Consider the following 15,666-nt stretch of genomic DNA (forward strand, 5'->3'; position numbering starts at 1 on the left):
CAGAATGCTTGTAAAGAAGAGACAAACGGAAGATAAAAAGAAAGATGAAGACGAGCCGTGAGATTTGTGATGAAGGAGGAATCTCTTAATACATATTTGACAATAAAAGAACTTGAGTAAAAAAGAGGACGAGTGTAGTGAGGGAGGTCAAATTATCTAAGAACGTATTTAATATATTTAAAATGTTTGCTAAATGGCTAATGTCATGTTATTTTCTTCTATTTGTTGACTTGTCCAAACTAAATTATGTTGATTTATTTCAATAATAAAGTTGTTTGTGTTTCTATAATAATAATAATATTGTTTTTAATAACAAGGACAGTGTTATTAACGGTTTTAATGAATACATTTCTTGACTTTTTCCACATTTTCTCGCAACAGAACTTGGATCAAAAGTTGGATTTTGACTGCATTTCCAGTGCGCGCTTTTTTATGTCCCCGCGCGGCTTCCGTAAGCATCGGACGTGGCTAGCTAGTAGCTTCCAAAGTAAACATTTTTCTGTCGCTTCTCCGATTATAAATATAAAATCTATTTGAGGTTTGTTAGTGTCAAAGGTTAACGACAGATATTCAGGGGAGTTTCTTTGTTTATTAATAGAAACAATGGAGGAACGCAGCTGGTGACATATGGTAACCGCGTTTCTTTGTTATTATTATTGTTATTCGTTATTTTTTTTAAGTTGCCGCTGTTGCTGCATTAAACATATTAACATTGAAAAATAAATACATTAATTTGGCGACAAGAAAAGTTAAGATAATATGTTATGAACGTGACGCTACCGGCTAATGTTGCTAATAATATTAGCTAGCACTGTTGTCAACCTTCTCCCTCGTTCTATAGAACTGTCGTTTAAACGATTTTACACGTAAACGCCTCTTCCTTTAATTTGGTCACTTTTTTCTCAAAAATATGTCGCCTTTGGTTTTTAAAGCGTGTTGGTGATATTGTCTCATGCTAGCATCACACAGTGGCAGCTTCTGCCAGAACACCTGACCCATCAAACCTCAGCAGGTGAGAGAGAATATCTGTTGTCATGTGTGAACAAGAACAAGATCAATGTTGTCTTTTAACACACTTTAAACTGTGTGTAGTGTGAGCTGCTGCACCCATGGACGTGGTGTACCCCCACAGTCCTGCTGACCAGCCTGCAGAAGTCAATGTTGGTCCAAGAACAGAGAAGACAGGCGATGGAGTGGAGAGTGTTGCGATGGAAGTGGAGGAAGGTCCCATCTTAGATTACACGCATGACAACAGAGAAGAGCTCAAACCTTTCGAACCCCCCGTCGACTGGTTTGAACCCCTGGAGGACGACGAGGAGGGAAGTCTGGGAGGAGAAAGTGAAATAAGTGTGAATGTGGGGACCAGTGAGAAGAAGCTCAAAAGAGTTCTAAAGTAAGTTTCAATTCAGTTTGTGCTTGTTGCTGTTTCAAAGACAAACTGATATATTTATTCTTTTTTCTTCGTTTACTCGTATAACTCCTGTTCAGGTGTCGACATCATCCGAGATTTATTTTAAATCAATATGAACATAATAACTGATGCAGCGAGAAAACTTGGATTATAAAGATTATTTACTGTTTGAACTTATGAGGATGAGTGGAGACGAGAAGTTAATGGTACTTTTAAATAAAAAATCTCAGTTAAACATTCCTACGAATCATTTGAAAAGGTAATTTTCATTGGTATTTATTTTCTCGAAAATAGAGGCAAAACTTCTCTCCTCTTAAGACTCCAGATATTATCACAAACACATTCATATTTACTGTATTTAGCAAATCATTTTTGTGGGCTTGAAAAAAAAGTATTTTGAAAACATTTGCCCTCATATCTCGGATTTTACTGGAACGGCTAATCCAGTCTCTTGCCAATTCTCTCAAGATCTTTTATATTTGTTGCTCTTTTAGATCCTCCTGTCGTATCTAATCTAGATCTTTATTTTGATCCCTGATTATATGAACGTCCTTCTTCAGTTTTCATCTGCCGCGCGGAAGAAAGTCACATCCTGATGAAGGGTGGGAGGACTGGACTGCGCTCGGAGAAGGATGGAAACGCAAAGAAGTTGTTCGACGTTCAGGTTCCAGCGTTGGCCAGAAAGATGTTTATTATTTAAGGTACATCATTTCTTCTCTTTTAAGGCACACTTTTTTTTGTATTACTCTTTATTTAACATTTTGCAGTCGTAATCGTACTCACACAGACGGAAAGAACCAAAACAATAAAAAAAAACTAAAAAAAACCCAAACAGAAATAAAGTAAAAATAGAGTTATTTGTAATGTCCATCTTCTGGGCCAAACATCTTGAACAACAATTCTTTTCATAGACCAAACTTACCATTACAATCTTGTATTAATGGCATCCTCTCTTTCTTTATAAGAAAACCACTTCTTCCACTTTTGTGCATCTTGTTCTCGACCGAAGAGAGAAGGTGATTTGTTCCATTACACAGATTCCGTTTACAACATGACTCCATTGCTTAATTCTTGCTGCTTCAGTTTTGTACCAATTTTTTGTTTTAGATTTTTTTGCCGCAATCAACAATATTTGACATCGGTTTACATCTCACCCACAAATTGTCTGTCAATAAACCCAAAATGAGTAATCTCACATCAAGTGGAATTTTCTATCCTAATATCTTTTCCATTATTAATGTGACATTCCCTCAGAATTCCTGTATTTTTGAACAGTCCCAGAAGATGTGAGCGTGACCAGCAATCAAATATCGTCTCCAGCACTCTTGCACACTTTTTGCTTGTTTGCCTTTTCATTTAAGAAGTGATAAAAACACACACTTGAGTTTTCCATCCAAACTCTCTCCTGTTCCTTGAGCTTGTAGCTGTATGTTGTGTTCTTCACATTGGCCTCATGACTTTTGTAACTTGTGTGTTCTCTCATTTGCAGCCCACGGGGCGACCGTGTGAGGAGTCGAGTGGAGTTGGTGTCGGTTCTGGAAGGTATTCTTGAGATGTCACAGTTCGACTACAAGAGCGGCGTCTTCCTGGACGGACAAGCACCAAAGCGACGCAGGCCAAAGGTTCATCGTCTTGATGTGTGACTGATGAAGCATCGTCTCAACTTTCTTACCTTCTTGTGTTCTAGAAAAAAGTGGTGGCGAGTTCGTCTTCGGAGTCGAGCTGGTCCGAGAGAGGAGACGGCGCCGACACTCCTGACTCCGTCCACCGACTCACTCCCATCCTGACGCCAAAAAACTCTCAACCAAACCAGACATTTCTCGTATTACAGAGGAAACCTGAGATCAAACCTGAACCCAACAGAGACTTTATCAAGCTCCCTCTTCCTTCGGCTTCCAGAAACTTTCCTCTTCCTGCCATCAATGGAGAAGCTGGAAGTCAGGAGAGCATTCTGTGAGAATCTAATCAAGCTGTGAAGATTATTTTTTTGATACATATTAATCATCGTCATTATTTGTGTTTTCCAACAGGGAATGCTCCAGATGTGGAATCTCCTTCACAGGAACACAGTATGACATGAAAAGAAAGAAGCCGTGCTGCGCCTCGTGCTGGGGTTCGTGTTTCCAATGATTCGTGTTCAACCAACGCTTAAATACTGACGTTGTCTTTGTGTCGACAGCGTCAAAGACTAAAGAACATCCTATGATTCGCTTTCGTAAGGTATTTTTGTTCACTTTGTTTCTTGTTTTTTTAGTTTGAAGCTAAAAGATTAACTTATTAGAGTCTCTATGTTTGTGTATGAAGAAGTAAAAATACATTTCTATGGTTTTCTGAATCCCCAGCATTAAAATGGACAAAACATTGTGCGTTAAAACAAACAAAACAAGCACAACAGACAGAAATAAGAAGAACTTTTAAAATAAATTCACACAAGATTTTAACTCTTTTATTCATTATATGATTTGTTCTAAACTTAAGATTGTTGGTTAGTGTTGCTGTGTTTAATGACACAGAGAAATATGCAATAATGTAGATTTTATAGTGTGTAACAAAACCGTGGTCTTAGATATAAAAAGTTATTTTATTAATTTGAGAGGCTTTCGAACGGCGTCGATGACGAACAAACGAGAGCTAAAGTTATGGATGTCGCAAGCGTGTCGTTCCTGTAACGGCACTTGACCTCCAGGCTTGTGTTACACCAGCTGCGACGGCAACAATCGTTCCTTCACCAAACACACTTGACGCTCTTTCACCAACTGTTGGAGCTTATTTTCATGTTAACACATGTTACGACTCCGGCCCACCGCGAGCAGCTGAGCACGCTTGTGTATTATAGCGTCTATAAACACGACCTGTCAATCGTTTTCTGGATTTAAATCCTTCTCTCAGTGCAGCGTTAAAACAAAGATGAATTATCTTCTTCGCTCCTGTTGTTTCCGTGATCTTAGCTCCGTCACTAAATACACATCAGACACCAAATATTGAGACGTTGACATCACTCTGTCTTGAATACATCTGTGTGCGTAACTACAAATATAATATAAGTTATAAGTTTAATTTAACACTATAAGGATCTAGTTCACATGTCTTGAAACTCGAGTCATTTTGTGAGGCCGATGCTCAAAGTAGATGTTCGTCCTGACAGTGATTGATTGACAGCGTTATTCTTCCCTCGTTGAGATGATGTAAACCACGACCTATAGAGAAGCCAGTGTTGAAGATAAACAGTCGCGGGTTTTTAACGTAATAGAGACTTTTAATACAAGTCAAACTGATGTACATGTTTCATAAAAGATTAAAATGCACGAGATAAGATCTGACCCCGACTTCCTGTTTGTTGGCTCGCGACCTCTACTGTTGAAAGATGGCGTGTGATTGAGTTTGACTCGTGTGGTCGAGTCGTTTAACAACACTGTCTTTCTTTGACTCACGTTGTAGTGGATTCCCTGTGGGCAGTGTATGGGATGTCTCACTACACTGAACTGTGGGCAGTGTGCAAACTGTAAGAATGGATTCCAAGGCACAGACCTCCGAAAGCGCATATGCAGGAAGCGCAGATGTTCATGTCCCATCCGTAAAGTAGGATGTTGAGCTGTGCTGCTATTTTCCATACGTTCTGGTGGAGTCGTGTCTGAGCGAGTGAACTGTCTCCACAGGACCTCGGGGTCAAGAAGACGGAGACGGAAGACGTCGTGACGACGGAAGACGCCGCGACGACGGAGGCCTTTGAGGACGTCAGTGACCAGGTAGAGACCAGTGTGAGGTCCTGCGTCTGTAGCTTTAAATGAATGATCTACAGGACAAATGTCATCTGACGCCATCAAATGTTGAAAACAGGTTGTTCACAAAGTAGAGAGTATTCTGGAATCCATGTGGTTTTAATCTGGATCACTTTATTAAAACCAGGATTATTCTGATCCAAAAGAACATTTCAGGAAGGAATGGTTGGAAACTTAAAAATAGATCAAATAATCAATGTGTTATTTTGTTTATATTAGTTTTTTAAATATTTAGATTTGTTTTAAACTGAGTGATGAAGTAGATAAACTGGATTTATGCAAGTTATAATAATCTTGACTCCATGAAATAAACAAACAACAATAATGTATTCAATATTTCTGTCCTTCATCACTGTATATTCAACCTGTGAACATATTTTCAAACCCTAAACATTCCTTATTTTAATGACTTTAATACGTTAAAACATGTTGAAAACATCCTCCATTCATTTGTTCATGTTGCTTTATTTGTCGTTGTTCAGATCCGTGGTCGTAAAATACATTTAAAAATAGAAGACGTTCATGTTATTATGTGTTTTGACTCAAGATGAATGAAAATACACACTCGCGTGACGTCACTACCTTTTGTACATTTCCAGCTCTGGTTTTGAAGATTGAGGTCTTAAACGAGGGAGATCTAATCCAAGGATGCTAAATCCTGGGATTTACTAATCCAGATCATGTGGATCCAGATTACAGCTGGTCCATCATGTTTAAGTGATCAAACATTTGTGGGTCAAAATGAGTTAAAAACCTTTTTATTTGATTCTTCTTGTACCTGATTCTTCTTATCACCTACGATGGAAACACAAAGTCGTAACTGATCTGCATCCAGTTTAAGATGATCATTGAGGTTAAAATGACACGAATGTCTTCCAAGAACCAGCCGACGTCGCCTCTGAAAGGCAGCGACACTGAAAACCTTTCGGTCAACATGGACGACGACGACGACGACCTGTCGACCGACGATGATGACGACGTGAGTTTTTATCCTTTTTTTAATTTTTAAGATCAACATCAGTGAAGTAAATGTGAAAATGATGATTCATTCAAAACATATTGGAACTAACTTTGAGCTCATCCTGAAGAGATAAACACTCAAACTACCTTTTCTTCTTCTGCCTCTGGATTGAGATGTTTTCATGAAACGCTAAAGAGATTAATCTGGATTAACTCTGAGCAGGATTTTCCTGAGATTTCTTTCTCAACATCTGTCATTTCTATAAATGTTTGATCTGAAGCATCATTTCCTGCTCGAGAGGATATTTGTTTCATCCAAGAGGTCGTTTAATTTATCAGACGCATCGTCATCTGGTGCAGTTTGATCTGAACTTGAACTTGAAGCTCAGAGAAAGTATTTTGTTTAATCAAGAGTGTGTAGATACAAAGATACAATATATAGATATATGTGTAGTATTGTCCAGTACTTGACTCTGGTGTTGTGATAGTGTAGTAACAAGTATATATGTGTATTATTGTCGAGTACTTGACTCTGGTGTTGTGATAGTGTAGTAACAAGTATATATGTGTAGTATTGTCCAGTACTGGACTCTGGTGTTGTGATAGTGTAGTAACAAGTATATATGTGTAGTATTGTCCAGTACTTGACTCTGGTGTTGTGATAGTGTAGTAACAAGTATATATGTGTAGTATTGTCCAGTACTTGACTCTGGTGTTGTGATAGTGTAGTAACGAGTATATATGTGTAGTATTGTCCAGTACTTGACTCTGGTGTTGTGATAGTGTAGTAACGAGTATATATGTGTAGTATTGTCCAGTACTTGACTCTGGTGTTGTGATGGTGTAGTAACGAGTATATATGTGTAGTATTGTCCAGTACTTGACTCTGGTGTTGTGATAGTGTAGCAACAAGTATATATGTGTAGTATTGTCCAGTACTTGACTCTGGTGTTGTGATAGTGTAGTAACAAGTATATATGTGTAGTATTGTCCAGTACTTGACTCTGGTGTTGTGATAGTGTAGTAACAAGTATATATGTGTAGTATTGTCCAGTACTTGATTCTGGTGTGATAGTGTAGTAACAAGTATATATGTGTAGTATTGTCCAGTACTTGACTCTGGTGTTGTGATAGTGTAGTAACAAGTATATATGTGTAGTATTGTCCAGTACTTGATTCTGGTGTGATAGTGTAGTAACAAGTATATATGTGTAGTATTGTCCAGTACTTGACTCTGGTGTTGTGATAGTGTAGTAACGAGTATATATGTGTAGTATTGTCCAGTACTTGACTCTGGTGTTGTGATAGTGTAGTAACGAGTATATATGTGTAGTATTGTCCAGTACTTGACTCTGGTGTTGTGATGGTGTAGTAACAAGTATATATGTGTAGTATTGTCCAGTACTTGACTCTGGTGTTGTGATAGTGTAGTAACAAGTATATATGTGTAGTATTGTCCAGTACTTGACTCTGGTGTTGTGATAGTGTAGTAACAAGTATGTATGTGTAGTATTGTCCAGTACTTGACTCTGGTGTTGTGATAGTGTAGTAACAAGTATGTATGTGTAGTATTGTCCAGTACTTGACTCTGGTGTTGTGATAGTGTAGTAACAAGTATGTATGTGTAGTATTGTCCAGTACTTGACTCTGGTGTTGTGATGGTGTAGTAACAAGTATATATGTGTAGTATTGTCCAGTACTTGACTCTGGTGTTGTGATAGTGTAGCAACAAGTATATATGTGTAGTATTGTCCAGTACTTGACTCTGGTGTTGTGATAGTGTAGTAACAAGTATATATGTGTAGTATTGTCCAGTACTTGACTCTGGTGTTGTGATAGTGTAGTAACAAGTATATATGTGTAGTATTGTCCAGTACTTGATTCTGGTGTGATAGTGTAGTAACAAGTATATATGTGTAGTATTGTCCAGTACTTGACTCTGGTGTTGTGATAGTGTAGTAACAAGTATATATGTGTAGTATTGTCCAGTACTTGATTCTGGTGTGATAGTGTAGTAACAAGTATATATGTGTATTATTGTCGAGTTCTTGACTCTGGTGTTGTGATAGTGTAGTAACAAATATATATGTGTAGTATTGTCCAGTACTTGACTCTGGTGTTGTGATAGTGTAGTAACGAGTATATATGTGTAGTATTGTCCAGTACTTGACTCTGGTGTTGTGATGGTGTAGTAACAAGTATATATGTGTAGTATTGTCCAGTACTTGACTCTGGTGTTGTGATAGTGTAGTAACGAGTATATATGTGTAGTATTGTCCAGTACTTGACTCTGGTGTTGTGATAGTGTAGTAACGAGTATATATGTGTAGTATTGTCCAGTACTTGACTCTGGTGTTGTGATAGTGTAGTAACAAGTATATATGTGTAGTATTGTCCAGTACTTGACTCTGGTGTTGTGATGGTGTAGTAACAAGTATATATGTGTAGTATTGTCCAGTACTTGACTCTGGTGTTGTAGTATTTACAGACCACAAGACTCTTAACGAAGTCGTAACTACTTTCATTTGTTTTCAAACCAAAATATGTCCAAACATCAGCCTTCAAAGTAAGTAAGTAAGTAAGTAATATTTATTTATATAGCGCTTTTCCAGACCAGGGTCACAAATGGCTTAGACAATCAAAACAATACTCAAAAAAGTACATACTTTAAAGATCAAGATAATACTGAGAACAACACAGGAGTTCGAGAAATTCAAGGAAAAGCCTGAACAAATAGAAACGTCTTAAGATGTTTCTTAAAGGAGTCAGTAGATCCATCAAGTCAAAGAGAGAGAAGATCGTTCCAAAGCTTAGGAGCAACAGCCTGAAAAGATTTCTCTCCTCTGGTCCTGAACCGTGTGCGTGGAACCATCAGTAGATTCTGATCCACAGACCTCAGAGCCCGAGCTGGGGTGTAAGGCTGGATCAGATCAGTGATGTAAGGAGGAGCCTGACCATGAATAGATCTGAAAGTAAGAACCAGAATTTTAAAGTTGATCCTGAAAGAAACTGGAAGCCAGTGAAGAGTTTTAAGGAGAAATGTGAGTTCTTCTACTAGAGCGGCTCAGAATTCTGGCTGCAGATCCTTCTTGTTAAGACATGAAAACAAACTGTTACAATAGTCCAGACGAGAAGAAACAAACACATGAATTATAAGATCCAGATCATGTTCCGACAACATTTTCCTAAGTTTAGAGATTTTTCTCAGTTGAAGGAAACAGTTTCTGGTCAGTTTTCTTCAGTGTTGAACAAGAGACATGTCTTTATCAAATACAACACCCAGGTTTCTCAGGCTCAGTTTGACAGACTGACCTAAGTCACTCAAATACTGACTCAACCCTGGAATCTTATCATCAACAATCACCAGAGTTTCAGTTTTGTCCACATTTAGCTGTAAAGTGTTTTCACTCATTGTTTGATTTCTAGCAAATAATTGACTAAGCTGTTCAGCCTTTGGGGCTCAGTTGGATCAAAAGACTCAAAGCTGCTGGACTCACTGTATCCTCTCGTCCTCAGTCATCAACGGGATCTCCCAGGATTTCATTGTAACTTTAGCTGCCCGGGAGTAAAGTCACTTGTTGTGTGTCACCAGGGGTTGTTGTGTTGTGTTTCAGTGGCATAAGAAGCGTAAGCGACGCGCCTGCGGAGAATGTAAAGCCTGCGTCTGCAGACGCGACTGTGGCTCGTGCGACTTCTGTGTCGACAAACCCAAGTTTGGCGGCAGCAACAAGAAGAGGCAGAAGTGTCGCCTGCGACAGTGTCAGAGACAGGCCATGGTACGACGAAGACGGCGCGCGGCGTCCACTCGTCGCTGAGCGCGTTTGTGTTTCCTCCACAGCGGCACCTGCTTCCTGCGGAGATGGAGGTCGAAGGTGGAGTGGAACACCTGTCGTTGCCGGGGCGACCGCGGCCGCACTACACCTACAGTCGGAAAACCAGCGCCAAGAAGAACAAGAGCACGGATCTGTCGGACAACGAGGACGACAACGTGGCTTTTCCCGCGGTCGGTGGGCGTCCAGACGCCGCGACTCGTGCGCCGCTCACACATGTTTCTGTGCAGAACTACTGGACGCTGGACTCCGGGAGCAACGACCTGAAGTGCAAGATGTCGATGGAGGTTTGAAACGTTCGCTTGAACACGTGAAGGAAAACGTCAAACCATTGTTTTCTTCGCAGGTGAATCATTCAGAAATCAAGGAGTTGAACGGAGTCGATGAGATATTTTCACTCAACCAGAAGAAAACCGTGAGTGATGTCGTCGTTCGATGTAGAGTTTGATTCCACGACATCCAACCTTTGTTTTCTGAAGTTTATCTGTGGCTTCAGAACATTGAACTGAATTTTTTGATGATTTTAATTCATTCTTTATTGAAAGCTTGAATCCAAAGAAATATTTTTTTATAATTTTATATTTTTAAGAATCAAACATTTTACACATAAATTTTAATATAACACACGCACCAGACATTATCAGCACCGAGCTACTTGATCCAACTTCATCCAATCATGGTGCCACTATTATTACTTCATAATAATAATAATAATAATGATTATTGTTATTATTATTATAATTGTTATTACTTCATAATAACAATTATAATGATTATTGTTATTATTATTATTATTATTTTACTTCATAATAATATTAACAATAATAATGATTATTGTTATTATTATTATTATTACTTCATAATAATAATAATGATTATTTTTATTATTATTATTATGATTATTACTTCATAATAATCATAATAATAATGATTATTGTTGTTATTATTATGATTATTACTTCATAAAATGATTATTGTTATTACTTCATAATAATAATAATAATAATCATTATTATTATTATTACTTCATAATAATAATAATAATAATGATTATTGTTGTTATTATAATAATTACTTCATAATAATAATGATTATGTTATTATTATTATTACTTCATAATAACAATAATAATGATTATTGTTATTATTATTACTTCATAATAATAATAATTATTATTGTTATTATTATTATTACTTTACTTCATAATAATAATGATTATTGTTATTATTATTAATAATTTTAATATAGAAATGATTCAATTTAATTATTCAGAAAAGTAATGAAATGCTTAAAAAAAACATAGTTTCTACATTTTAAATGTTACATTATTTTGAGCGATCTTGTAACTGGTAAATAAGTTAGTAATTATTAGTAAAGATGTGTCTATTCCAGGGTCACTAAGAACTAAAAAAATCAAAAACAATAAACAGTTAAAATCTATTCTTTTAAAGATCAAACGTAAGACAAACACAGCAGCAACAAGAAAGTGAAGAAAAAGTTCAAATAAACGTGTCTTGAGACCTGAGAAGATGTAAAATATCTGATGATATATTTCTAGATGTTGTTCATCAGCGTGAACTAGAGACGGTTCAGGTTACCATGAATAACTCATCGCTCTCCTCCAGACGATCATATCGCTGTCAGGGATTCGATCTCCTTTGTGTCGACAAACCTTCTGCTCACGAGTCGCTGCTGCAACAGAACTGATCCAAGCACCAAGAAGAAAGTAGATTTAATGAGAAGATGTCGAGGGTTTTCAGTTCAACTTGAACTTTCCAACACAATAACACACTTTGACACGTCCTTTGTGTGCTTCAGGTTCAATCGTAGCTTTAGTTCTTCATCTTCAGCTGATGTTGTTTCACCGATTTATAGATTTTCATTTTAAAATCAAGTACAAAACATACTTAAAATACAGTTTCAAGAAGAATATGAAAACTAAACGTACTATAAATGTTTTCTGTTACTATGACGATAGTGCATGAAGAACCTGGTAATTAAACCATTGTAATTTAGCAACATGCTAATGTTTAGCTTAGCATGTTGCTAAATTACAAGTGAATTAAAATGTTCTTGTTGGTTTGTGAGTTGATGCGTGTTTTGTTTCGTGAGAACATGAAGTGAGTCTTAATCAACGTTTAACTCAGTTACTAACTTTTATGTGTCAGAGTTTATGAATATATTTGTATATTATATGATCATTATTGTAAATACTTTGTCTGTCGTTGTCATGAATGTGTTTTGTTTTCGTGTGTCATGAGCAAACGAGTGAGTACTGAGTATATACGAGCCGTTAGGAAACAGTGTTTTTTTCCGCTCGTAGGATCCGACGCGTCCACGAGACGACGGGAAGTTCTCGAACCTCAAAGACGATCCCAAGTCAGTTTTCTCAGAAAAGCAGGCTAAAGACAAAGAGGAGTTTCCAACGGTAGGTTTGTTGTCGTCAATGAAAGATTTGTTGATAAAGTTTTTGTTTATATTCTTTCATAACATTTATAAGGATTAACATTAGTCTGTGACTCTGACGAGTCGAGAAAATAATAAACAAATAAGTGAAACAAAAAACTCATTATTATTTTTTATTATTTAATTATCATGTGTTAGTACCACCTGTGTTTTTTAATGTTTGTGTTACCCATCATGCAGTTTTACTTTTGAATGTTTTATATAAAACGACGTCTTTTCACCGACGCAGACAAGTTTGTCCTGGGTTTTAATTTGGTTATTGATCGACGTCAATCAAACAATGAAACTATGACTTTTTCTTGCGTTTTCTGTGTTGATTCATTGATTTTATCACAGATTTGCTTCACTATCACTGACTTTGATTTAAATCTCCCAGCGAGAGACAAACGAGTCTTTCTTTCGTTTTTCTGATCAAACGTAAAAGCAGAACCTGAGGCTGGAGATGTTGAGTCGCTGCAGTAACACAGTGCTGACTGTAGGGGGAGCCAGAAACGGACGTGTTCAATCTTCCAGCTGCTTTTGAAGTCCAAACCTCTCTGACCTCATGTTTTGTCGCGAACAGATCACGCACATCTTCAGTTTGGCGAGTCGCTCGAACGGCGTCGGCGAGGAGAACCAGCTGGAGAAGCTCCTGAAGTCGCTACAAGAAGCCGACCTTCCGCTTCTGTGGTACGTGATCATGGTGGACGGTCCTCTGCTGCAACTCATCCAGTGCTCCAAGCGCTCCAGCATGGCCGACACCACGGTGCTGATCGACCCGAGCTGCGGCTTCCAGGTCAGCGTCCAGCGGCAGCCGCTGCTGCCGAGCCACTGGCTGTACGACGACTTCCCGGCGCCGCTCTCCACCGTGGCGCGGGTCCTCCGCCTGCTGGGGGCGCTGGAGCGCTGCGCCGTCTGCCACGGACTCCCGCCCAAGGTCGCGACCTCCGGCCGGCAGGTGGTGACGCTGGAGCGAGCGGCGACGTGTCTCTTCCTGGTGAAGAGGAACGTCAGCATCTGCTCCAACTGCAAACTTCTGTGCAAATGAGACGCTTTCGTCGCACAAACAAAGCGACACAACAACACAACCGTGGTGTGTTGTGTGTGTTCGTCCTCGACATGAGCCAACGATCATGTAATGTTTCCTGCACAGATGGTGTGTGTGTGGGTTTGTCAATAAATACACAACTTTATTTTAACAGAAACTCAATACATTGTATTTTTTAACGTTTGATTAATTCAAGATAAAAGTTTTTAATGAACTCGTCTTGTTTCGAACGAATGAGATGTTCTTCAGCCGTGATGAGGTTTCATGATGCAACGCTGTTGCATCTCAAGGCCACCAGGTGGTGCTCACAAACCTTCACTCTCAAGCCGAGAGCGCCACCTATGGATCATGGAAAGCCACAAGGATTTCTTCCAACCTCTCCAGTCTTCAAGTTCGATCGTCAAGTTCAATCTGGAACAAGTAGATCTTGAAGGAACTGTCGTTCACTTGTATGGCTGTTAACTGCTGCTGTGCACAAGCAAAAAATAACACAAAAATATGTAAAATATAAACGTATAATATTTACAATACAACACACTGACACTTTTCACCCTTGAGATGTGAGTTTGAATCTGTAGTTGTTTGCAGAGAGAAAAAAACAACCTTGAATCAGGGAAAATGAAATGAGTTCCTTGGCAGAGGTATGAATGGTCTCAGTGCTCTGCTAGATCATCGAGGAACACAAGAGACGTCATGAGGTCCATGTTATTATAAGAGTAAATAAACACAAAAGTAATAAACACCCGCGTGTTTAAGACCATGGTTCTCAGAGTCTGATGCGTCTGGTCCAGAGAAATAAATATATATTATATATATTTATACTTTTATATACATTCTTTCTATGCAATATTTAAAACATTAATCTATTCTATTCAAGATAAAAGTTTGTGTTTTTAATGAACTCGTCTTGCTTTGAACGAATGAGATGTTCTTCAGCCGTGATGAGGTTTCATGATGCAACGCTGTTGCATCTCAAGGCCACCAGGTGGTGCTCACAAACCTTCACTCTCAAGCCGAGAGCGCCACCTATGGATCATGGAAAGCCACAAGGATTTCTTCCAACCTCTCCAGTCGCTCGTGGAGTCACAGCTGTGACGACAACTGCTGTGAGGCTGAGGACCATCATCTGTGGAAGTGATCTCAGCAACACGTGGACCACAAACATAGGCGTGTCGTGGAAAACCTTCAGCTGTTGAGATGCTGTCGCGTCTCAAGGTGTTAAATAACATCTTGAGTCAAGATTTAACTTCCATCTGTCGTTGAATAAAGTTGTTTTCTATGGTTTGTGTGGATCTAGATCTTCTGTGGACCACGAGCGAATGAACGTTTCTGCTCGAAGATCTGACGACTGAAGGTCCAGAGAATAAACGCTTCATCGGCTTCAAATGTTAAAGTATTCAAGGTCGACTGAAGGACACGAACGTTTGACATAATGGTTATTTTCTAAATAACACTGTAAATGATTTATACTGTTGTATTTATTATTGTTTATTACTGTCTAGTGTTTTAGTTTGGGGAAAAAAATAGTTTATTTTTCTTTATTTCTTTATTATTTTTAATTATTTTTAGGGATGATCTCGTTCCGTCTCATCTTTATCTCGACCATGAAAACAATACATTCCACTGGTCTGTGGTGCAAAGGTCGTCGACCCCAGTGTTAGTCAACAGAAAAGCGGTTACCATAGAAACGGCCATTTAGCATCAGCTAAGCTAACATTAGCCCATGAATATAGTTTCACCTTTTTATTCATTCAAACCAACGACCTTCACATCAGGACCCGAGGCCTTAAGCTCCTCCCCCTCTCTCGGGATCTGACCCCGGCTGAGACTTCATTTGGTTTCCCTTTGTGATGCTGGTCTCACTGTAAATTCATGACCCTGTGAGGCCGAGAGGCGTCGGCCGGTCCTTTGTCCAGGGGTGTGTGTGAGTGTGTGTGTGTGTGTGTGTGTGTGTGTGTGTGTGTGTGTGTGTGTGGGGGGGTGTGTGTGTGTGTGTGTGAGGGGGGGGGGTCAATACACAATGAGCGTCTCAGACCAAGCTTTGTTATTGTCATGGTAACTGTCGCCAAATCCTTTAGTGAAAATTGAAATTCAATTTTTTTACAATCATTTTAGTGTTTTTGTCTCAAAATGTTTCCTTGACTTTTGTGTTTCATACAAACATTTGTATTTTCAGCCTCAAAAGTAAAGTAG

General features: G+C 38.6%; 1 protein-coding gene across 3 annotated transcripts; it reads left to right on the top strand.

Annotated features, from left to right (window-relative positions):
- The first annotated feature begins 452 nt into the window (after positions 1-452).
- On the top strand, positions 453-13,630 carry mbd1b (methyl-CpG binding domain protein 1b). Of its 3 annotated transcripts, none has more exons than XM_087801353.1 (17): positions 453-630; positions 933-1,012; positions 1,093-1,393; positions 1,972-2,112; positions 2,901-3,033; positions 3,099-3,364; positions 3,442-3,524; positions 3,591-3,631; positions 4,850-4,990; positions 5,068-5,157; positions 6,071-6,169; positions 9,765-9,926; positions 9,989-10,153; positions 10,211-10,267; positions 10,327-10,395; positions 12,304-12,408; positions 13,009-13,630. In XM_087801353.1, the coding sequence occupies exons 3-17, from the start codon at positions 1,110-1,112 to the stop codon at positions 13,471-13,473; spliced, it is 2,301 nt and encodes a 766-aa protein (XP_087657479.1). In that variant the 5' UTR covers positions 453-630; positions 933-1,012; positions 1,093-1,109; the 3' UTR covers positions 13,474-13,630. The 3 variants fall into 3 exon arrangements, with proteins under 3 accessions (XP_087657479.1, XP_087657480.1, XP_087657481.1); XM_087801354.1 differs by having other exon boundaries at positions 960-1,012; XM_087801355.1 differs by having other exon boundaries at positions 453-1,012; positions 6,077-6,169.
- The last annotated feature ends 2,036 nt before the right edge of the window (positions 13,631-15,666 follow it).

This window comes from Callionymus lyra, chromosome 10, assembly GCF_982586985.1.
Source record: "Callionymus lyra chromosome 10, fCalLyr1.hap1.1, whole genome shotgun sequence".
Lineage (NCBI taxonomy): Eukaryota > Metazoa > Chordata > Actinopteri > Syngnathiformes > Callionymidae > Callionymus > Callionymus lyra.

Coding starts and splice junctions, on each gene's coding strand:
- mbd1b (XM_087801353.1), top strand. CDS start 1,110: ATGGACGTGGTGTACCCCCACAGTCCTGCTGACCAGCCTGCAGAAGTC. Junction 1,394..1,971: donor AAGCTCAAAAGAGTTCTAAA/GTAAGTTTCAAT, acceptor GTCCTTCTTCAG/TTTTCATCTGCCGCGCGGAA. Junction 6,170..9,764: donor CGACCGACGATGATGACGAC/GTGAGTTTTTAT, acceptor GTTGTGTTTCAG/TGGCATAAGAAGCGTAAGCG.